Source organism: Schistocerca serialis, chromosome 3, assembly GCF_023864345.2.
Source record: "Schistocerca serialis cubense isolate TAMUIC-IGC-003099 chromosome 3, iqSchSeri2.2, whole genome shotgun sequence".
NCBI lineage: Eukaryota > Metazoa > Arthropoda > Insecta > Orthoptera > Acrididae > Schistocerca > Schistocerca serialis.
This window is the reverse complement of record NC_064640.1, coordinates 1,032,317,099-1,032,342,697: the sequence shown is the minus strand read 5'-3', so window position 1 is coordinate 1,032,342,697 and position 25,599 is coordinate 1,032,317,099. Positions and strand designations below refer to the sequence as shown.

The window sequence follows — 25,599 nt, the reverse complement described above, 5'->3', positions numbered from 1 at the left end:
CTGAAAGTGATGTTCAATGTCTTTTCATAGTTGATGGATAGCTCATTGGTTTTGAACCATAATAGACAAGTTAAGGTACTCGTTGTTTTTCTGTTTCATTTTTTATGTCTTTCCCAGAGCTAATGAATGATGTGTCATCAGCATAAGCTACAGATTTAGTGATCATGTGACAAGGAAGATCATTCACAAATATTATAAACAGTAAGGGGCCAAGCATAGAACCCTGAGGAACACCTTGAGTTACCTCTAAGTATTGGGACTTTTGGTTATTCTAAACTACAGTTTGTTTCCTGTCACATTGAGATAGGTGCTTATGATGGAAAATTCTAAGTGTTTGACTCCATAACACCAGTTTCTCCAGTAGCCCTGTATGCTTCACCAAATCAAATACCTTCCTTAGGTCAACTAGAATGGCTTCAGCAGATAACTTTGATTGAAATGAGGTTTGTATAAAAGAAATGATGCCTTTAACTGCTTTCATTGTTGATAATTTAGACCTAAAACCATATTGAGATTGAGTCAAAACATTGTTTCCGGAAAAATGTCTGCAAATTTCCTGTTGTACTCAGTATTCTCTTATTTTGAAAAGGATAACTGACAGTGAAATTGGACGATATTTATTTGTGCATATTTTGTTGCCCTTTTTATGAATAGGGATGACAACTGTTTTTTTTTTTTTGGAAGCTCTGGAAAATGGCTACTGGCATACATCCAGTTTATTAATGTAAAAAGATGAGTTGATATGAGATCCACTATTTTTAATCACAAAATTTGATAAGCTATAAATGTTCTGAGATTTTGAATTTTCTAGTTTTTTAATTGTTTTAACCACATCACATACTTCTATTTGTGTCCTCTTGAAAGTTGGCCCAGTATTTGCACAATTTTGAAGAAACTGATTGCCAAAAATGGGGTCTAGATTAGGAGCATACATTGAACCAGAAATATACTGACCAGAAGTTGGGGTTGTAGTCAGGTTTGCTGCCTTGACAAAAAATGGATTAAATTCATGTGCTGTGAGACTGACAGTACTTATGATTTCTTTACAATCTGTACCCAACTGTGCTTTTATGCTGGCTTACATATATTATTTCATTTTTCAATGTAATGTTCATTTTCTCTACAGTTGGCTATTCTAATTTGTAATCTATAATATCCTTTGAGGTTGTTATAAGTGGTTTTGTCCACATTACCACTTTTTTACTTTTTCATAGCAAAGAATTACCAAGAGCCTTAGTTTCTATAAGTTAGATGTATACCATTAGTTCTGTGTCAGTGCCTGGGTCTTCTTCTTTAATTCTATATTGTTTTTCAATCTTTGAGCAATAGACGTTAAAGGTTTAAGAGATAATTTTGATGAATCTGTTGAAGGCTTCCTCTACATAGTTGTCAGAACTACCAGTGTGCATGATGACTGACACTGAAATCCATATGTTCACCACTGACGTCATTTGTTATTAAATTACATGCAATTTAATCTTCAATAAACCACAACATTAATTAGAATGTTACAATAAATCATATAATTGTTAAATAAAACTAAATAATATATCCTGTAAAAACAATGTGTCATAGTACTTTAAAACTTTCAGGCTTAACAACTATTAACCACCTGTCTTCTTATGAAAAGCCTAGTCAGAAAACAACTGCATAGCTTTTAAAACATACAAATTGATTTTGTAAATAGTTAAAATGCATTGCATAAAAATATAGTATACAATACATGGAATACAATACATGTATAGTGTTGGCATGTTAGCAGATTTTAGTGGTATATAAAAATGTATTTTATTAGATCTGTGGAACACAAACTAAAGAAGATATTACAGAGCAATTAGATGTTTTAAAGTAATGCAAATTTTGAAATGAAAAACACAATAATTTTCAATTTATAGCATAAATATGCATGTTCTGAATACTTGCTGTAGTTTTGCTCTGTTTGCACTTTGGGCCAAAACAGCAAGAGTTTATACAGCATGTCTTCAAAACCATGTGTTCGTGGGAGCATTACTGTTGAACTGTAGTCCTTCTGGAACACATTTTGACTAACAAATGTATATATTAAAAATGGAAAGAGTAAAGAAAACCATTCGCTGTATAGTTCAAACACTGAGAGGCAGATAGGTGCCTAAAAAAGACTGAAATCATAGCTATGTATTTGGATAATGTTCTTTCTTGGAGTTAACAAGTATCAGAAATGTACTTTGCCTCTAATGGTGCTCATTGTCCAGAGGATATTAAGTCTTAATCTACCTTCCATCCCTTATTTAAAAATGGTCACAAAATAATACTTCTTTTTCCAATTCCTCATTTTTTGATGCCTTAATTCTGGTTATTTCAAATGTTATTCATCTAAGGAAATTATGAATTTAATAGTGGCTCAATAGGCTATTCCACACTTGTGAACAATGTTGTACAAACTATATACTGCATGTTAATAATTCCTGGATAAAAGAATCATACCCTCATTTTTAAACACTAAATGAATTTAAAGAGTTTAATGACTGGCTATAATTATGTATGTCTTATTTTCCAGTTGTCATATCTATGAGTACCATGCCCACCCTTTATCAAAAAATTGACGTACCTTCATATGTCTTTGTATAGTTCATAAATCTTACACTGCTCTCTCAGCAAAACCAAAGTAAAGATGACTTGCCATTAGTCTTACTTTGACCCTACCATATCATGTGTGAAATGAGTAACTGTGTATTGTGAATGATTGTATGTTAAGCAAAGTGTTATGTCTTTGACATTGTGGAAAAAAATGTGATAATGAAATGGAGAGAGAATAAAACTTAGCATGAGCACCATCATGATGTGAAGACTTGATCCCAATGAACAACTGTCCAATAATACACTGCAGAGAGATTGGTATTTAACACAGGATTCTTCACAAAAAGTAGTCATCAGGATCTATATGTCAAACATGACTGCTTGAAAACAGATTGGTATGACAGAACTTGTTCCAATGGTTAGTACTCAAATTGGCTAATTGGAGGTCATATTTCAGATCATATTACATGACACCACTCTAATTTAGTTACAAGAGGTATGAAGTCAGGCATCTTTATCATTAATGAAGAAATAACCCTAGAGGATACCTATATTGCACTCAGATCTTCTTATATACTGCACAGCATCATTTTCTATACATATCAGACAGTAAGTGGAAGATCGATAAGAGTTGTTCATGTTTTAAGAGAAAAAAAAATGTGATAATGAAATGGAGAGAGAATAAAACTTAGCATGAGCACCATCATGATGTGAAGACTTGATCCCAATGAACAACTGTCCAATGTTTAAGAGAAAAAAAAATGAAAAGTATTATCAAAATTTTATATGTGTAAAGTACGTTTAGAGAAAAGGAGAGTAAGTTTTTGTTTCAATTATTCATTATACCTTTCGCAATAAAATTTTCCTATTTTTGTGCCTCTTTACTTTTTCTGAAACTTGGTATGCCCTTGCTAAAATGCAGGACAAAATTATGGGAGGAAATAGCCTTAAAATATTCTTCTTTCTTAACAGATTACAATACAGAGTAACAATGCCAATGTTTCTCAAATGATTCAAATGGCTCTGAGCACTATGGGACTTAACTTCTGAGGTCATCAGTCCCCTAGAACTTAGAACTACTTAAACCTAACTAACCTAAGGACATCATACACATCCATGCCCGAGGCAGGATTCGAACCTGCAACTGTAGCGGTCACGTGGTTCCAAACTGAAGCACCTAGAACCGCTCGGCCACACCGGTTGGACAATGTTTCTGAAGAAAAAAGTATTATGCTACTACAATACAACTGGCTCTGCCCTTGGGACATAAAAAGAAGAAACTTTATGGCTTAATGTTCCTTCAATGATGATGTCATTAGAGATGACCCTGAAATTTGGTTCAGCTGAATGAATGCTTAAAACTATGTCAAAAGTTTAAAAACTTACACTTCTTAAATTTATACTGTGTTTCTGAAATGTATACTGAAGAAATTATGTTATTATTAGCTGTAATTGTGGAGATTTCTCTCTTTACAGAATCCTCTGCTAGTTGCTAGTCCTGTCATTGATGTGATAAACCAAGACACATTTGAATACCACTCTTCTTCATCACAACTGAAAGGAGGTAAGCAATTGTTGCCAAATGTGTTTTAATTTCCCACTGTCATTAAATAACGTACTGCAACATGTTTTGCAGGTTTTGATTGGAGTCTGCATTTCAAATGGTTGCCTCTCTCAAATGAAGAGAAAGAAAGTAAGAAAGATCCATCTGAACCTTTCACGTATGTAAAATTTTCCTTATATGACATACAAAGTAATTCTTGTCTGCCTGAGTTAACTGCCACTAAAGAAAGTAGTATGCTACTTTTATAAGGGGAAATACAAACTTTGAACTACTTTGTAATACATCTTACATAAACCACACCAACATTTTAACTGCCTTTCTGCAACAGGTACTGTGTTTACAATGTTGATAGAAACATGTTTTGTCCAGCAGTAATGTTTATCAAATGTGTGAAAGCTTAAAAAAAAGTGGACAAGTGCAAGTGGGACATATGCTCTGAGGATTTCGTACAAACTTAATTATGTACATAGGTAACAATTTCATGTGGCACAGTGGCCTGGTTTTTTTTTTTTTTATTTATTTATTTATTCATCCGTGGAACAATAAATATTGTATGGATGTCGTCAGATTACAACACATGAGCACACATTTGCATTTACAATTAAACAGGTTTCTCATATTTTGTGTAGTTTTTATAACTAGTCATACACATATTTATAATTACATAATATTTTGGTGATAATGTCATATGTTGCTAATAATCTACATCTATGTTAAATATTCTTTTACAGTATAAAAACTTTTACTTACTAAAAAGGTTTTAAGCTTTTGTCTGAAAGTGAGGGGCTCATTTATTTCTTTAATTTCTTGTGGTAATTTGTTGTACAGTTTTATCCCATTGTAAAATATACTTTTTTGCGTCTTTGCCTTGTTCTTTCTATCTAGATGGATGTGGTGACAAGCTCTTGTTTCATGGTGATGTATTAGGCTGTTTGTGTTGTACATGTTAAGATTTTTCTTAATGAACGTTATGTTCTGAAAGATATACTCACAAGAAACAGTTAGAATTCCTAGCTTTCTAAATAATTCTAGACAGTGGGCCCTGTTGTTGCTATTTGTTATTATCCTTATGGCTCTTTTTTGTACTTTGAACACAGTTTGTATGTTACTGGCACTTGTTCCCCAAAACATGATCCCATAGCTGAGGACTGAGTGTAGATATCCGTAATATGTTATTTTAAGACAGGTATTATTGCATACTGATGCAAGGATTCTAAGAGCATAGCATGCTGTGGATAATTTCTTTGCCAAAATGTTGACATGGTTTGTCCATTTCAGTTGGCTGTCTACATTCATCCCTAAGAATTTGGTACTTGTTACACATTCTAATTCATTATTATTAACTTTTATTCTAGTGGCATTGTGTTTTTTGTTCAATTGGAAGTTAATATAGTTAGTTTTCTTTACATTTAGGGTTACTTTATTTTTTAATGACCAGTTGTGGACATCATTGAGAGCCTCATTTGCTCTTTCTGACAGTTGTGTTGGATTTTCACCTGTTATTACTATGTTGCTATCATCACCAAAAAGTATTTTTTCGCCATGTCTGATACTTTGTGGGAAGTCGTTAATGTATATAAGAAACAATATTGGGCCTAATACACTTCCCTGTGGGACGCCTATATTCACATTTTCTGGGTCAGACAGGTGTTTTATAAGGGAATTGTTTGAAACTTGTGATATCTCAACTCGTTGAACTCTGTTTTCCAAGTATGATTTGAACCACTTCTTTGTCACACCTCTTATGCCTATTTGCCCTAATTTATGAAGTAAGATTTTGTGGTCAACTGTATCAAAGGCCTTGGACAAGTCTAAAAAGATACCACTTACATTTTCACCTTTGTCCAGTGCTTCTAAAATTGCTTTAGTGAACTGTGCTATAGCATATTGTGTGCCTTTTCCGGGCCTAAAACCAAATTGGTCATTGGAGAGAAGATTATATTTATTCAGGTAATTTAGCAGTCTCTTTTTGACTAGTATTTCTATTATTTTAGAAATGATAGACAGTATAGAGATCGGCCTGTAGTTCTTTACATTTTCCACATCTCCGTTTTTAAGGATAGGTATAACTTTTGCTTGTTTTAGGTACTCCGGAAAGTATCCAGACTCGAAAGATTCATTAATTATGTCTGTTAATGGGCCCTTTATGGAGTCTATACAATCTTTAATTACGCAGACTGGAATTTCATCAAGTCCTACTGAAGTTTTATTTTTTAGTTGGTGTACTACTAGTGCCACTTCCCTTTCTGTAGTTGGCAAGAGCACCATTGAGTTTGTTGGCTGGTTCTGAGTAGGTAAATCATACGTATCTGGAAATTTCTGCTGTAATTTTTTTGCAATACTACTGAAATATGAGTTTACAAAATCAGCTAATTTTTTAGGGTTACCTACTGGTACATCTTTGTTTTTAATATGTGAATTGAGGTCCTTTTTAGCAGAGTTAGATGTTTCCTGTTTGACGATGTTCCAGGCTGCTTTGCTCTTGTTTTCAGCTTCAAGTAATATTTTGTTGTTTGAAAGTTTTTTTGCGGCTAGCAACACCTTTCTGTAAATTTTCCTGTACTTTTTGTAGGATTGCAGAACTTCTGGGTTAGATTGATTATTTTTTATGGAGTTGAGATATCTAAGAGTTTCTGAGGATTTTTTGATACCTGTAGTCACCCACTGATTTCTCTTTGTAGTTTTAATTTGATAAAGAGTTTTGGGAAACAGCTCTTCAAATCTGAGTTTAAAAATTGACATGAACTTGATAAATTTCTGATTTGCGTTGGTTTCTGCATAGACTTCCCTCCAATCTTCATATTCTAGCTGGGATTTAAACTGATGCAGGGCTGATTTGGAAAACATCCTTTTGTATGTACAAAGTTTAGGAGGAGTTTCTACATGAATGTTAGTTTTTAAGATCTGGCAGAGGTGGTCTGCTAGGCCCAGGTTTTGGACAACAATATGACATTTTTTACTATCAATATCTGTAGCTACATGATCTATAGATGAGGAGGATTCTTTCGTTATTCTAGTTGGACAATTAACAAGGGAGGATATTCCGTAACAGCTTAGAATATTCACATATATGTTGCTAGCCTTATCAGGCTTCATCATATTAATGTTTAAGTCACCACAGATAATTACGTTTGCTTTTGGTCCAGAAACCCTATCTAAGCTTTAATTCAGTTTTGAGAAGAATATATCAATGTCTCCACTAGGAGAGCGGTACACACAAAATATGACTAATTTTTTTGCTATGCCAGGTCCTATTATTTCAACAGCGGAAAGTTCGAAATGTTTGTCCTCACCTAGCTCTAAAAGATCATATCTTACTTTAAATGACATACCTTTTTTTACATAGATACATGAACCTCCACCATTCATTGAGATTCTGCTATAGTAACATGCAAGGTCAAATGAGGCTAATGCAATGTGTTCAATTTGCTTCCCTTTGCACCAGTGTTCAGTGATACACAAAATTTGGCTATCAAATTTTTCCAATTCTACTTCTAGCTGTTGTGCTTTGTTCTTTATGGCTTGAATGTTTTGGTGAAACACTGTTGGGTATTTGTTTTCACTTATCTTGGTGGCACCTTTCCCTTTAGACCTGATGCTAAAAAATCCTTCAGATGAGCTGGTGGCATGGTTATTCTTCTGTTGATGACAGTGGAGGTGAGTCTGTTGCCGGTTTGACTTGGAAGTTGGTGCAAGTCTTTCTAATGGACCTCACTTTAGTGACTTGCATACCTCTAACTTACCCCAGTTATCCAACCAGGGAAAGGAGCCTGCAGTTTAAATTGGGATCTGAACCATGTGCTGTTTCTGGTGACTCCTCATATAACTGACAGTGAAGGCTAGGTTAAAACAAAGACTAAAAACTCTGTGGCCCAACCAAGATTTGATCCTGTGACCTCTGTTTTGAGGCATGCTAGACCACCAGACCCAACAAGTAAATATTTCATCTATGTGTTTTGATGAAGTAGTTAGTGAGTATCAATATATTTGACATACATGGGTGCATTTTTTGGCTGCATTGGCTTAGAAGCTTAAATTTTTCGTGCCACCAATGGACTGTAGACCTTAGCACCTTACATGAATTTCAACTTGATACCTCTACTTATTGCTGAGAAAACGTGATCTTAACAGACAGACAGACAGACAACAAAGTGATCCATCCATATGGGTTCTATTTTTACCGTCTGAGGTATGGAACCATGGTAAGAAAATAAAATAAATGATTGCTTCAGAAATATCCAATTTGTGACACGTACCGGTTGGTACTACACAGCAGCTCTGTGCCGCAGCCCCTTATGCGCTGAGAATGGTCTTACAGACTGAAACCAACAGCCAGAACTAAAAATAAAAATTTATTGTGCTATGGACTGCTGTTTATTAAACATGCTGTTTATTAAACATGATCACTGTTCTTCCATAATGATGTTAATAATTTTCAATGCTGGTACATAGTGTGTATATTCTCTTATAAAAGTTACTGTACATAATTTGTCACAGATCAGAATGAGTAATAATAACCTTATCTACAATACCACATAGCAAACTGAAAAATTTTCAGTGAACTGACTAATTATGCTGTAGGGTCAACAGATAGAAAAGTTACTTTTCAAAGAAATCTAATGTGTTTCTTCCCAACATTTTACGATATTTGATAGGTGAATTTTATTTAGAAACTTGTAGTGTCTACAGGATGTGCCAGGAGGAATGGTCAGTATGCATATCTTAAGAGCTATGAGCAATTCTTCATCTTCAATACTGTGAAACAAATTTCTTCTAGCACAAACTCTTTACTTTCCATATTTTGGGAAAAGGTAGTATGGACCAAAACAAGAAAAAATTTCCTATTTAACATTGACTCTAAAATGCATACTTAAAGAGCTATGAACACTTTTTTAGAAGTGATGTTTCACAGTAGTGAGAATGTGAAGATGTTTTCTGTCTACTCTGTCTGCTGCCTGCAACACTCTCAAATGGGAATATTCTTGATGAATTTATCTTATCATCACATTCCATGAAGAACTTAGATGAAACAGTTCTCCTAATTGCCATGATCATCATTTCATTTCCTCTTTAAAAATAGTCCCAGAACCACTCAGCTGATAACACAAGAAGTATTAACGAGTGGAAAAGCTGCATTCTCATGAATATCTCTGAATGAAGTATGAGAGCATATCTGCATTAACAAGCAAGACTTTGGCAAAAAAAGTATGAACTTTGCTCATCTGTCACTTGCACCTGCCTCCAGAATCTTGCCCTGCTAGTGGGAGTAGGTAAACTACTGTGAAACAGTGTTACAAGTTCCAATAACTAAAAACTGCTGTAAAACAGTGCAAAAAGTTCCAATAACTACCTGAAACTATCTGAAGATCACATGAAAAATATTGGCACTCAGAATTTGAGGACAGCTATCAATTTAATGCATAAGGAACTAAATGAAGTGATAAAATTAATGCTGTTCAAAAGCCTCTACTTTGCTCCAGTTATAAGAGCATTACTTAAGCATGAGAGCATAAGCAGCATCAAGAAAGCTATTCATAGGTTCCCCTCTGGTGCTGCTGAAGAGGTAAGAAAGATGACATGTAAAAAAGTCCTCAACAAAGTTAAAATGCCAAAGACTAACATCTCTGTGAGAGAGCACTTGGCTCTTTTTGAGAAGAAAGCCATGGTTAACCTAGCAACAGATGAAGACAGTGCAACTGTGGTGCTACCTCACTTGACTACTGGTGGAAGATTGGGGCATTGACGTAAAACCTGGCTTACAAGCAAGTGAGAAAGGATTCTTCACCAGCTGTGACATGGAAGACCATCTCACTCCTCACCAGCTCAGGCTTAGACAAGGAATTGTCAAAATGCTGTTCCCACAAGAACTGACACTGCTACTGCTTAATGGTCTTACAAAAATGCATAAGCAAGGAGCACTATTTATGTCCACAGTGAAAAATAAATTTTCCCTGTGCGTGGTACTGTCAAAAACTTGCAAGGTTGCTGAAGTCTCTCATGGGTCATTGCCCTCACTATGTCAAGCACTCAAAGACATTTTTTAAAGTGCTCAAAACCTGTGTCTGGGCAACAGTGACTTCCTGATCAGATTTGATGTCACATCTCTCTTCCTTCATGTGGGCACCCATCTAACACTCCTTAGTGGTTTTTCCTGGTCATAAGTAGTGACCTGTGCTTGAACAGGAGGGGGAACTGCAGACTGCAGAAAGTGTAAGGGCATCCACAAGCACAAAAGGCAAAATCCCTGCCATTACTGGAGTCAGAGAGCAATTTTTTTTAGGTTAGTCGGACTATAGACAGACAGTCTTCAAATAGACTAAGACACTAGGACAAAACAGGACCATTATGTACATAACAGTTTCCAGAAAAGTAAAATTAATTTGTTTCATCATAGCATTAGGTAGCTGAAAAAAAAGGTATATGAGTTTCTTGTGTCTCTAGCAGGTGTGGAAAATTCTGAAGTGATAGATGCTAAGTGCCTATCTCAGCACCATGTAACCACAGGGATAAAAAAGTCAAACATCATGGATTATAGACTTAAAATTTTTTGTGTAGAATTAACAAGACAAAAGGTGTTGTGGCACATAGAAAAGTTGGACAAAAAGTCAAAGATATTGGAAAAAGCAGTCTTTGTTTAGATTAGGACCTAAAAGCACATGCTTGTGAGTTTTTACTGCAGAAAACTTCTCTTGTAATTGTAACAGTCTACAGATCCTCTGTAAGAAGCTTTCAGCTATTTATGAAAAATCTAGGTGTATTACTGAGCTACCTGTCAGATAAGAAGAAACAGGTAGTAGTTTGTGAGATTTCAGTGTAGATTTCATAAAAGATTCTGACAGGAAAAATGAACTGGAATCATTATTTGGCTGTTTCAGCAGTGAATTTTCCAACTTATGTGCAGCAGTATAGCAGGAGCCTGATTGATAACATTTTTATAGACAGTGCTCAAGCTGAAACGATTAATATGTACCCTGTTGTTAATGGGCTGTCTCATCATGGTGCACAATTAATGACAATAGACAATGTAGCATCTTACGGCTGTGAGGTGTACAAAGCACTGACACTTATTAATGAGACCAGAACAGAATGTTTTAAGAATAAGTTGAGGTATATATATTGAAGGAGATCCTAACGTGAAGTTCAATATATTCCACAGAAAATTTGTATCAGTATTTGAAATTAGGTTTCCTACAAAGCTCCCTGCTCCCACCCCACCCCACCCCCCCCCCCCCCCCCCAAAAAAAGAAAGGTTACTTGTATTGTACAAAAAATACTGTACTGCTTTCTAGAAAAGTCATTAAAATGCCCAAAAATATGTGCATCCTGATAGAAATTAATAATACCTTGAGCTAGAACCAGGACACTGGCCACTGACAACTCAAGGGTTACACTGAATCTGATTTACTTCAAATACTTCCAAGCCACTCTTCAATAAGTGGAGCACTCTAAATTGACAACATCACACACACTTTCTGTCTTGAAATTTTTTTATGAGCAATGTACTCTCACTTGAAATTAATAGCTGTATCCATTCAAGCAACACAAAATAATGGAACAACCTCTATACAGAGAATGTAATCTTGTCCATCATACAGCAAAGTGTGCATTGCTTTGCACCCCACAACTTGAACATGGTCCCCACAAGAAACAGAAACTGACAGTAACAAGGTACAGATTTCAATCACAAGTTAAAGTTTTTTGTGGGTTACTTCTTCTATTTGTCAAATGTTACAATTTTAATGTAGTACACGGAAAGTAAGAAATTTTGAAAATGTTGCACTTCTATAGAAAACTGAGGGTAATTAGCAGACCCAGTCACTGTGACTGGGTTTCCAAAGTAATACCATGATAGCTGCTAACTATAGTTGATGACCATCACCTTCATCATAAATTAAAATCTGGGGCTCTCATAGATTATTATTATTATATGTGTATAATTTTAATTTAATATAATGCAGTGTTAAACTATCCATACATATATTTGTACAAAACATTTGTATAAAAATTAACTTATGTTGATCAGCCTGTAAATTGATTTATTCCACATTATTATTGTATATCAAGAGCTACAGAATTTTGTCATCATAGTTTACACATTATATAAAATGACATGTACTTTTGTTTAAAGTCCTTTGACTTTCTGCAGTTATTGTGAACAGTATCAGCAACATATTAATATACACTTTTTCTCCATACTGATTTAATATTCCTAGGAGTCCAACCATTGCTGGTGGATTATTTTTAATCAGCAAAGATTGGTTTCATCAACTTGGGGCTTTTGATCCAGGCTTGGAGATATGGGGTGCTGAAAGCCTAGGTAAGTATTAATCCATTAAGATTTTATATGTACAATGTAAGGAAGACTATCACATCTACAGCTTCATAAACTGTGAAGGAATCTTCAAGACAAGAGGTTATGCTAAACATATACACTATGGTTGTCTTTAAAACAGAGAAACAGCAACTTCTCAGTTTCCATTAGTGAGTACCAATCAAGTCCTTTAAAATTGCCACTACAGTAACACATTTGTTTTAAATATAAGATACTTTTCCCCTTTTTTAGCCCAGTGGGGTTTTATGCCTATAATAAACACACACATCATGTAACAATAAAGATAAATTTAGTTCACTATGATGCACAACAGCAGATGCTTGATAAAGATCCTACTATCTTAATATGGAGTGGTTTTTGATTATAGTATTATGAGGTCAAGGATAGTTTTATGGTAAACCATAAAAATTTAAACAGCTCAAGATACTAATTCCAGTGAATTTTCATGTTCATTTGCAGCATAGGCCCAGTTTAACTGCCTTTTAGATGCATGGATTTTACACTGATATATAAATATAGTCTATGTTTACCTTATTTTTCAGTAAAATTTGATTTATATTGTCACAGAAGAAGCTGAGTAGCACAGTCACTGTGGTGTAGTGTTATGATACTAGACTGTTGCATGGAGGGTTGTGAGTTCAAAACTCACCTGAAGTGTAAAATTTAAATTTCTTTATTTCATTCAAGTACATTCTAGAAATATCCACAGGTGTCAAGAATCATTGCACTGGAATGTTCTGTAACTTTATATATACCATATGTCTTCTGGATGGAGGCAGTTTGCTCCTCACTCTGTATGTGCAAGTGCTGAATAAACCTTCATTAAGTGAAGTTAGTATTTGTCATTTATCTAATTACACCTTCCTCTATGTGACATTATTCTGGTGGAGACGCTGGGTATTGGAACTTGTGATAGTGCACATTATCAATGACACAGTGGCTCCCATCAAGCCACGAAAGAGCCACCGTTTACGTGGCGAGAAACCCGAGTTCGAGCCATATTCAACATATCGCAATATATCGGAGACAGAAGAAGAATAGGACATTACAATGACAGCAGCTGTGTGCCACCACATGAGACATCCTTCTGGGTTCTCTGGTGATGATGGCCAAGATCCAAACAAGTGGCTGAAGGTATATGAGTGTATAGCCAAATTTAACAATTGGGATGACACCGTGTGTTTGGCTAAGGTATTTTTCTACTTGGAGGGCACCGCCAAGCAATGGTATGAGAACAATGAGGAGAAGTTCACAAGCTGGGAAGTATTCTAGGCAGAGCTGTGCAAGTATTTTGGTGACACACAATGACAGAAGTGCAATGCTGAATATAAATTAAAGTGCAAGGCACAATGCCCATGAGAAGCTACAGCATCCTACATTCAAGATGTCTTGGAGGTGTGTAAAATAGTGGATCCTAGAATGAAGCAGGAAGATAAGGTTGCACATCTCATGAAGTGTGTTGCTGAGGACATGTATCAAGCCCTACTCCTGAAGGAGGTTTCGACAGCAGACGACTTCTTAAAATGGTGACAGTATATCGAGACAATGCATCAAAAAAGAAATACATGCAAGAAGTTTGAATGGCTTCCAAACACCGTATCAATGTCTGCGATGGAGGAAGGAACTGATTTCACAAGTGTTCTTCATCAGATAGTCAGAGAGGAAGTTCAGAAGGCACTTGGATTGCACGGCGAGCAAAAAACCAAGATGCTTCAAGAGGTCATAAGGGAGGAAGTGGAACAGACATTGAACCCAATCTCTCGTCCTTCATTTCCATTTAAAACAATGAAAAAGTCAAGACCCAGGGTAAGTTATGTTCCTACAATGCCACATGAGGAACCTGTTTAGGCACCAAGGAAGACTGCTGTCTGGAGGACCCAGAATAACCAATCAGTATGTTTCCACTGTGGATGACCGGTACATGTGGTGCACTATTGTCAAGAAAGGTGGCAGATATCTGATGACACCCACACCAGAAGACAGCAGACTGATCTTAGCCAATGCCAGCTCCGGGACAACGAAGATGAACAAGAAGATGCGGGTGCAGGACGACATGGGTCACTATCTCTGCAAGCTAGCCACTGAAGAGGATGCTCCCCAACACGCCGATCAAGGTCTCTATTGCCATTTAGAAGCTCCAGCCAATCACCTAGCCACTGCAACCTGGAAAACTAAAGGGTGCGACCTTCCTCGGAGGTGAGGCCACTGAAGAGAAAAATCCTCTGCCATTGATCACTACAAAAATTATAGGAAACTGCATCAATATCCTCATGGATGGCCAACCAGCCCAAGCTCTTGTGGACCCTGGAGAATCATATTCCATCATTTCAGAGAAGTACCACCACCAGTTGCAGAAAACCGTGTTCATCGACAACAAAACATCTTTGTTGAAGGTGGCTAATGGGAAATATGTAAAACCTACAGGAAAATGTGTCATTTGTGTGGGTATAAGTGGCCATACAAAGCCCTTAGAATTCGTTGTCTTACAAGAGTGTAGACATGACGTCATTCTCAGATGGGACTTTTTGAAAGCTTCTCAAGCAATTATAGATTGTGGTCAGTCGAAGATTATGCTAGACAAGATGAGATACTGTAGACGGGAAGATGCGCATCTGAGTGTGTGGAGACTATGTGTGTTGGATGAAGTGATCTTTCCTGCAGCCAGCACTAGAAAGGTAACTGTTATATGTCATCCCATGCAGCAACCTGTGAATCTTGTAGTGGAATGTAAGAGAAGCATACCACTGAAGGAAACTTGGTCATCCCAGCCTCTGTCGTCTCATTTAAGAATGTATTCGGTGAATTATGAATAGTTAGCTGTCACCGAGAGCCTCAGATCTTTCCAAGATGCATGTATGTAGCAAACACTGAGCCAGTATTTGCTGAACAGCTGAGCATCATAGAAACCTCCCATGCCAAGTCTGTGGGCGAAATTGGAGCTACCACTACAAGACAAGAGCTTCTAGCTCGACTATCACCAGATCTCACTAAGGAGCAACAGAAGAAGCTACTTGCCATTCTTCAAGATTTCTCTGAATGCTTCAATCCACAGGTGAAGAGCAAATTAGACAAATCAACAGTGAAGCACCGGATTAGCACTGGAGACCATCAACCAATAAACCAGGGAGCATACCACGTGTCAGCAACAGAATGTCGAATAATTTGCAATGAGGTAAAGAAAATAATGAAGAATGACATCATTCAGCCTTCTCAGAGCCAATGTTCATCACCAGTGGTTCTAGTTAGGAAGAAAGATGGCAGTTGGTGCTTTTGTGTTGATTCCAGGAAGCTTAATAAGATAACTAAAAAGGACATTTACCCCCTTCCTTGAATTGACAATACACTAGATAGTCTGAAGGGGCTAAGTTTTTCTCAACATTGGATATGTACTTGGAATACCGACAAAGTGGAGTAGATGAGGCAGATCGTGAGAAAACTGCATTCATCACCCCTGAGGGCCTGTGTGAGTTTAAGTTAATGCCATTTGGTTTGTGTGATGCACCAGCAACTTTTGGATGGATGATGGATAATCTTCTAAGTCACCTGAAGTGGACGGTGTGTCTTAGTTATTTAGATGACATTATAATGTTCTCAGAGACATTTGATGAACATATAAAAAGACTGAGGGACGTTCTTAAGTGTCTCCTACAAGGCAGACTGAAACTTAATCCAAGAAAGCGTCTCCTTGGAGCAAAAGAAATCAAAATACTTGGAGATCTTGTGTCAAACAAAGGTGTGTGGCCAGACCCAGAAAAGGTGAGATCTATAATGGAATTTCCTATTCCTGAAAGTATTAGAAACGTGAGAAGCTTCCTCAGATTATGTTCTTATTACCATCGTTTCATCAAAGACTTTTCTATCAAAGTCAGGCCACTCCAAGAGTTGTTAAAAGCCTATGCTAAATTTACCTGTGGTAGTGCTCAACAAGATTCTTTTGATGTGCTGCGAAAAGCTCTGACAACTGACCCTGTACTTGGTCTGTATGATGAGAGAGCACCTACAGAACTGCATGCAGATGCCAGTGGGTATGGGATCAGTGCTGTTCTGGTGCAAATTTCGGATGGAAAAGAGAAGACTATACCCTATGCTTCTAGGACACTTACAAAAGCCGAGAGAAACTCCTCAGCTACAGAAAGATAATGTCTTGCTGTGATCTGGGCCATGTGAAAATTTCAACAGCATCTCTATGGAAGGCCATTCAAAGTTGTTACAGACCATCATTCACTTTGTTGGTTGACAGGTCAAGGATCCAACAGGACGACTCGCCAGATGGGCACTGCGTCTGCAAGAGTATGACATTACCATAGTGTACAAAAGTGGAAGAAAACACCAAGATGCCAACTGTCTCTCAAGAATCCCTGTGCAAGACCATAAAGACTTTGATGAAGATAGTGACTGTCTCACTGCACTCCAGGATCTCTCTGCTGAGCAGAAGAAGGATGCCAAGGTATCTCAAATCATGCTTGCCTTAAATTGGTCAGAAGATGTGAAAGGACAATTTAAGGTAGTTAATGGATTACTTTGCAAGAAAAACTTTGATCCATTTGGAAAGAGGTGGCTACCAGTGATTCCTAAACACATGCACATAGATGTTCTACAGAAATTCCATGACACACCTGAGGCCCAACATTTAGGATTTATTAAGACATATGATAGGATCTGTAAGAGATTTTTCTGGCCACGTTTATTTAGGAGCGTCTGTCACCATGTGTCGCACTGTCGAGAGTGCCAGAGGAGAAAGGCAGTTCCTCAGAAACCACCTGGCCAACTCATACCAATTCCAACAGCTGAAACGCCTTTCCAGAGTGCTGGAATTGACCTCCTTGGACAATTTCCAATGTCTGCTAGTGGCAAAAGATGGATTATTGTTCGTACTGATTATCTGACACACTATGCCATTACAAAAGCTGTGAAAACAGCCAAAGCACTCAAGGTAGCCAAATTCATCATGGAAGACGTTTTATTAAAACACAGTGCCCCAAGATTGTTAATTATGGATTGAGGGAAAGTTTTTCAATCAAATCTTGTGACAGAGATAAACTGTTGGTGCAACATTACTCATCACATGATGACTCACTACCATCTACAAACTAACAGGCTTACTGAATGCCTTAATAAGACCTCAGTCAACATGCTATCAATGTTCGTCAGTGTTGAGCAGAGCAACTGGGATGAGGTATTACCTTTCGTGACGTTTGCCTACAACTCCGCCAAACAAGACACCACAGGATTTATGCTATTTTTCCTGGGGCATGGGCGTGTGGCGACTACGACGATGGACACTGTGTTTCCGTTACATCCTGATGACGTGGACGATGACTACATCGGCCAGGTGTTAACCAGAGCTGAGGAAGCTTGGCAGTCAGATCGACTCCACACATGCTGCAGGCTCAAAAAAACGATCACTGAAGGTATGACACGAACCACTGCCCTGTTGTCTGCCAGCCTGGTGATCTCGTCTGGATCTTCACTTGTGTGCGGGAGGTTGGTCTCTCTGAGGAGCTCCTCAGGCGCTACTTTGGACCTTATAAGGTTGTAAAACAGTTATCTGATGTTACTTATGAAGTTGAAGATTTTGACACCGACACAAGACAATGAAAGATCAGAAATACGGCCCACGTCATTCGAATGAGGCACTATAAGGATCCTGCAACCCAGGGTAAATTTGAAGCTCCAGTGACAGGCAACAAGTGGAAAGGTGATGAAGAGCATAGTGGCAAAGGAAGTTCTAAGAAAATCACCACCAGCGCGAACATCAGTCATCAGGAGTCGGAGTATGCATGACCTATGACTCGTTCCCGGACTAGGAGGACACAACACAGACACACTGTTCTCTGGAGGAGGGAGCAATGTTGCAGAAGAAGTTGAGTAATGCAGTCACTGTGGAGTAGTGGTTATGATACTGGACTGTTGTATGGAGGGTGGTGAGTTCAAAACTCTCCTGAACTGTACAATTTTAATTTGTGTATTCAGTTTGAGTGTCAAGAATCATTGTAGTGGAATGTTCTGTAACTGTAAATGTACAATATGTGTTCTGGCCATATGCAGTTCACTCCGCACTCTTGTATGTGCAAGTGCTAAATAAATCTTCGTTAAGTGAAGTTAGTGTTCATCATTCATCTAATTACACCTTCTTCTACATGATAATATTTCCTTTCAAAAACTTCAGTCACTTTGTCAATGAGGGACATTTTCAGGTTTTTTTTTTAATGCTTGTAAGATATGAATGTTCCATCTAGTTTTCAAACTGCCATGCTGTAGTAATTGTACGAACCATGTACTGTATCTGACTAGCATAAAGGGTGATCTATCATGCATGACACTGAAAATATGCGAGTATTGTCAATGGATATAATTTTTGAAGTCAAAAGAACTTCAGTGAGGTCATATTGCAAACTGGAAGCTCATGTCTGGACATCCACATGAGATAAGCAGCCATTACTAATTGCATCATGAGAAGCAGCATTAATACATACTAAAGTTACACTCGGTGTCAGCTGGAAATCTACTGACATAAGTAACTTTGACAAAGGGCAGATTGTTATTTACCAGCACCTAGGAACAAGTACTTTAGAGATAGTGAATTTGACCAGCTTTTGTCATACTACTGTTGTGAACACCAATGGAAAGTGCTTAAAGGATGGGTAAACCAGAAGTAGGTGACAAGCTGTTGGACATCCACACCTCATTACAGAATGTGTAGATTAGAGATTTGCCCACTTTGTGAAGCAGGATAGGTAGAAATTTGTAACAGATCTGATGACAGAGTACAGTGCTGGTGCAGCCACAGGTCTTTCAGAAACACCAAATAGGTTGTCTCCAGATATTGTTCAGGAGAATGGCTGCTCAAAATATGCACAGGGCATCTTGAGCCATCTACCTCCAGAAACCTGCAAAAGACTTGTGAAATCCATGCCACACAGAATTGTTGCTGTATTGCTTTCTTCCCAAATGTGGACCAACACATTATTAAGAAGGTGGTCATAATAATTTGGCTGATCAGTGTATCTACTAGTGAACGAAGATTTTTTTCTAAAATTTTTACTTACATATTGGGGTGAGTCTGATTTTTAGTATAAAGATAAAATTATACATTTATGTCCACACTTGATACTGAGTCTTGCACAAACAATCTCTTGTGCAGCTTCCATTTCTGTTTTGGTGAATTTAAGTTTCTTGTCTATTGCAATGAATACACAACCTCAGCTTCCCAATACCCTGTCATTTTGGTATATGTTTAGAATTGCCCCAATCACCTCACTACTGCAATTTTGTGTTTCAGCTTGCATTATGTGCCTAGTATTACAGGAATGCTTCAAACAATTACAATTTGTTGTGAATGTTTTAGTAATTTTCCACCACAATGTAAATAGTCTCATCTATGGAGTGTACTTCTTTGGATCTTATATTAATACTTCAGAGTACTTATGTGTACTCCACCTGGGTAGCAACCTCTTATATGTAGTGCACCCCAGAGTCATATAGGGAATCCCTACAGTTCTCATCCCTTTATGCAAGTCTAGGAGTGACAGCCTATCATGTGCCAGAACCTTCAAAGTCACTGGTTCACACCTTCCACCCAACTCATAACCAGGGGTCCACAAAATGAAAACAATACTGCAGATTGTGAGCTTTGTTGAAATCCCATGAGAAAGGCTCTCAACTTCTCTGACAGTAATTAGGATGGTTCAAGAGTGACCTCAGAGCCCAGAGGGCAAGCATTGTTTGTTCTGATACCCACCACAATCTGCAGCTAGTTGCACCCTGTTCCCCAGTGGCTGTTGGAATGGCCTCTTCAGCATTATGACTGTTGCTCCAGTTATTTGTTGTTACCATTTCCTTTAGGGGTATGTTACTCAACATACATTTGAATTGCTGATTCCCAGCAGTTAGTTGTATTAGCTCACAGTGCTCTGAACATCAGGGCACAATGAAACTTAGTGGATCTGGTTGAATTTTTAAAGGACCGGATAATACTGAGCACTGGTAAATGACTGGTTCACAGAGGTGACAGACTTTCTGCCATAATAGGTGTAACAGAAATGACATGGTATTGGACTAGATGGGCAGGATATTGTTTGTAAAGGCTCTGGTAAGGTTATCAGCATATTTAGGTAACTCCTGCTTCCCACTATGGATGAGTGCCTAAGAGTGCAAGTATGTATAATAGCTACTTTTTAATGTGGGTTGAGTCAAAGCTGTCACAATGGAGCTACTGTTGCTGGTTTGATATGAACCTGAAAATTGGAAATCATCATCTATGAAGGTTGCTCATTGAGCTGAAAAACTTCAGATGAAGGAGAAAATTAAAGCATTCATGAGTTAATTGTTTCAACAAACAGGGCTTTAGGTTTGAGCATAAGGAACAAAAACATCAGTTACAACAATAAAAAATGCAATGAACTATGGTCCAGCACATAGGAGTGTGACTTGATGATGTGGACTTCTTTGTGCTGATGTAAAGAATTAGCTTATTGTGGTTCCTTGTTGCTTACAAAATCTGCAATTGGTAATTGAGTTGGAATCAGAGTGAATTTTGGACCCTTAGCCTGAACTTGGAAGACAACTTCATCAGTTATATTCCCTGGGAGGCTGATCAAGTTTCATTGTGGTCTTACTTTTGGTTGTTGTCATTTGTCTTCCTAGGTCCACACCACAAGGTTTCTTTATTTGTGATCTTATGAAAATGAACTTGTGACAAAGCAAGCTGGGATAATTTTACTTCCCCTCTTGTTTTTCCATCTGCCTCCTTAAAATTCATTTTGTTCTTAACTAATTACCATTAACATACATGAGTATAATCTGCATTTTCATAAAAGAGAAAGGTTGGCCCTCAGTGTTAAAGAATATAACAACAGATTTAAATTTGTGCTTAGTTTTATGTATGTAATTGATTTTCTAATTTATTTTGACTATTCCAAGTTAGTATCTTTCATTATAGGGTGAAATCAGTCATTGTTTTGTAACTTAAATTCTATTGTTGACATATAAACAAATATAAATTCTGTATAATTATAAACATTTGGGAGATGAAACAATAGCATTCTTAAAGGATCTATTTGGCAAAGCCAGCCCTTAATTAATTCCAAAGTAACTAACAGTTTTTTTCAAAAGTATTGTTTACATAATTATATGTGTTAATTTCATCATTTAAACAAATAAATTGGCCTAACTCTTGTAGTAGAAGAAAGTGTTAAAAGGAACAAATTTTTCGATGTATGCAGTTAATTTAGTGAGTTAAGTTTTAATTGTAATTTCTGTAAATTTAACTTCTAACACTGTGTACTTACAGTACCTATTATTGTGAGTATGTATAAGGGCCCAATTTTTGGTCCCAAGACAGTCAGTCCACAGCCGAGTTTCAGACGAGAAACTTATGTTGGTCACAACAATGACAATGCTTCAACTGAACTATGAAATAAGTGTTACACAATTAGACTATGCAGTAAATCAATGACAATCTCTGCTCCATGGGTACCTGATTATTCCAAAAAACTATGAATTATGTAGTTATGTTTTTACTGCTCATAGATATACTGGCCATATATAACTGTGGATTATTGGGGGGGGGGGGGGGGGGGGGGGGGTTGTGAACAGTGAAAGTAAAAGACTATGAAACACAACTGTGGATCTGTCAGCTACATCATTTACAGTAGACAGTAGTTGCACTTCCACCCCCTATTTTTTCAGCCAGTATGTTGACACTGAGGACAATCAATGAAGAAATAAAAGAAGGCGAACCCTTACAAACTGTTGTGAAATATCTCAGTTTTCTGTATCCTCCCATGTAGCTTACTGTGGCCATGGAGGAGAATCAGAATGCGCCATCATGAGCCCGAACATTCTGAGCAGATGGAAAAATAACAGTTCCCTTGATCACAATCTGTACAGTGCCTGCTATGCACACATTTGAATTTACATGGTTCCAGATATTCACCACAATTCTCAAAGTGAACTTGTTTTGTGTATCTTATACACAAGCAAGCAAGCAAAACTCCATGTTATGACCCTGATGGGCCAAGCAGGACCAACTGACCACCATGTCATCTTCTGCCAATGGCTTCATTCAGATGTGGTATGGAGGCACATGGGGTCAGCACACCACACACCCAGTTGCTGTAAACTTTCTTGACCTTTAATCCCCTACTTCTCACTTACGTGGCAGTATTGGGAATCAAATCCTGGTCCTCCTCATAGCTGCTAGACATTCTGGCCACCAAGCTATGGAAGTGCACCATCTTGTGCACAAGGAGAGAGAAAATTACAATGCTTACAGTCTGATTATTTAAATGAACAGGACTCTGGGCTTGAGTATCCAAAAGAGGAAAATAGTCACAAAAACAAAAACACTAATAGTCTTGATTAATCTCACAGAGAAGGTGTGATTGATGACATAGAATTATTGGTGTCAGTATCACCAGAAAAGTATCAACCAGAACATTATGACCACTGAGCAGCTATCAATATAAACCCATCAAGGTGATAGCAGCATCACCTGGCAAGAAATGACTGCTAGTCAGATACATGCATGATGCATGTACTGTCAGTGAGCGTGCTGTCTGTGTGTAGAATAGGTAAGCCACGTGATCTACCTGAGTTTGACCAAGAGCAGACTGTGATAGCCCTGAGCCTCTGCATGAGCATTTTGGAAACTTCACAACTTGTCAAGTGTTTGGGGAGAGCTGTGGTGAGTGTCTTTAACAAGTGGTGAAACCACAACCAGATGTTGTAGGATAGGGTGGCCACCCATTATTACAGATGTTGAACATCATAGGCTGAGCAGAGTGCAAAACAGGACAGGTGGCGAACTGCGTCGGATCTGATGGGCAGAGTACAAGTGTGTCAGAACACAAAGTGCACCAAACATTTGTACCAATGGGCCTTTGCAGCCAACGACCCATCTGTGTGCCAATACTAACACCACAACATTGGCTTAACACCACAACAGCAACTATGATGGAAATGGGCACAAGACTGTCAGCACCTGATGTTGGTGCATTGGCAAAGCATTGCACAGTCTGATGAATCCCAATACCTTCTTCATCAAGTCAATGGGAGGGCACAAATCTGTTGTCTTCCAGGGGAACAGTACCATGACACCTGTACTGTGGAATGGAGAGAAGGTGGCGGCAGCTTCATTATGCTCTGGGAAACATTCACATGGGCATCTATGGGTCCAGTGGAGCTTGTGCAAGGCACCATTATAGCCAAGGAGTATCATAAACTGGTTGCATACCACATACGCCCCTTCATAGCGATCATGTTTCCCAAAATGAGTGGCCTTTTTCAACAAGATAATACAAGTCATAAGGCCAGGAGTGTGACTGAGTGGTTTGTGGGACACAGTGACAAGTTCCAATTGATGTTCTAGCCACTATCTCACCAGATATTAACCTGATTGAACACATCTGGGATATGATTGAATGTGGCATCAGAACTCATCACCCTCCTCCCTGGAATTTATGGGAATTAGGTGACTTGTGTGTGCAGGGGTGGTGCCAACTCCCTCCAGCGACCTACTAAGGCCTCATCGCTTGCATGCCATGATGCCTCACTGCTGTTATCCATGCCAAAGGCGAAGGTTCATGTACTACATTTCTTCTACATATGATAATAGCAGTTATTAAGTGATATGACATGATACCAGCTATTAGGTAGGTGGTCATAATGTTCTGCCTGATCAGTGTAAGGTACACGCTTTTTGCTGATTTTAGCCTCATTATGAGATTTGGACTACCCTCAATCAACTTGTCATCAATGGGACATTAAAAAATAATCAACCTTCTTCAGCTTAGGATTTTATGAGAAGTTTGGAAACACAATTGAATTCAGTATGGAGTGAGATAGTGTCTCTGGATCATTGAAATACAACATGAAATAAGTTTAAAAACAATTACAGCAGGATGGCAGTAAAAGATGGTAATGAGACATGTGATATGATTCACACTGCCCCATCACACCTTACCATTTTTACAGAGTATCAACGTCCCTTGGGAGCAGTTATCAGTCACCATCAGTCACCTGAAGATGGTAAAAAAGCCACATCACCAAAAAAGTTTGGTTAAGCAGTGACTTTACCTGTCAAATATCCACAAATAATTCCTTTGATGTGTCTGTTGTTGTTTAGTATGGAATATTTATTTTCCTCTTTTCATTTGGCTTTAGTTTTAAATTATAGTTTTGCAGAGGTAATCAAATTATTAGTAGCTAACTATTTGATGCAATTTTCTCTCTCACTTTCTATCCATCTGACTTTCTTTTGATATTTTCTATCTCCAATTTAATTTCAAATTTTTCATCTTATATTGTTGCATGCCCTTCAGTTTTAATTTATTCGTTTCTGATTTCAATTTATGTTTTATTTATTAACATCCATGGATTTAGTATGGTAAGTTTTTTTTTTTTTCTATTTTAACTTCCACTGATCTTCTCATGAGTCAGTCTTGAAATTTGCCTTGTCCAATTTCTCTAACCTGCTTCTTACCTCTTCTCTTCCAAATTATTTATTCCTACAACAGACAAGTGGTATTACAAGTCGAATTTTGACTTAGTTGTTCATTTATTTAGAAATTTCTCTCAAGACATGGCTGTGTGGAGGAAGGCTTGAAATCATTCCCTGTAGCAGAGTGGGACACGTGTTCCGAAAAAAGCATCCTTATTCATTCCCACGTGGAAATGCACAAACATATCTCAGGTAAGATTAGATCCTTCAGTATTATCTAGTACAAATTTGAGTCTATGCAAATTACTTAACAGTTAAAAAATTAATTTTTAGGAACAGCAGACGTATAGCAGAAGTATGGCTTGAAGAATACAAGACATTCTTTTATGAAGCAAGGCCAAATGCTGTTGATGTTGAGATTGGAAGGTATGCCTTCAATAGAAGTCATTCATTAATTAGCAAAAATGTCCTAAGTTGGGAAAGAAGCTCTGTACTCTGACACAAAAAATGTACAGTCAGAAAACTAATAACATTCATTCTTTATTTGTTTATTTTTCCAAGAATCATTTTAATACATCATTTGTACATGTGGTACAGGACAGTGGTAAACCTAATTACTTTACAATACAGTAGTCATTTTGACTACAATGTTGACATAATCAAAATACATAATAATGTAGGTTGGTGTACTATGTTGCTTCTACA

The 25,599-nt window shown here is 37.5% G+C and overlaps 1 protein-coding gene across 1 annotated transcript in view; it reads left to right on the top strand.

The window, feature by feature from the left end:
• Window positions 1–25,599, top strand: part of LOC126471498 (polypeptide N-acetylgalactosaminyltransferase 16-like) — a 598,884-nt gene that overhangs the window by 522,369 nt on the left and 50,916 nt on the right. Inside the window, exons 7-11 of the mRNA XM_050099712.1 lie at window positions 4,033–4,120; window positions 4,193–4,277; window positions 12,334–12,437; window positions 25,020–25,146; window positions 25,228–25,320. Of these exons, the coding sequence (XP_049955669.1) occupies window positions 4,033–4,120; window positions 4,193–4,277; window positions 12,334–12,437; window positions 25,020–25,146; window positions 25,228–25,320 (497 nt within the window). The remainder of the gene's footprint in view (window positions 1–4,032; window positions 4,121–4,192; window positions 4,278–12,333; window positions 12,438–25,019; window positions 25,147–25,227; window positions 25,321–25,599) is intronic.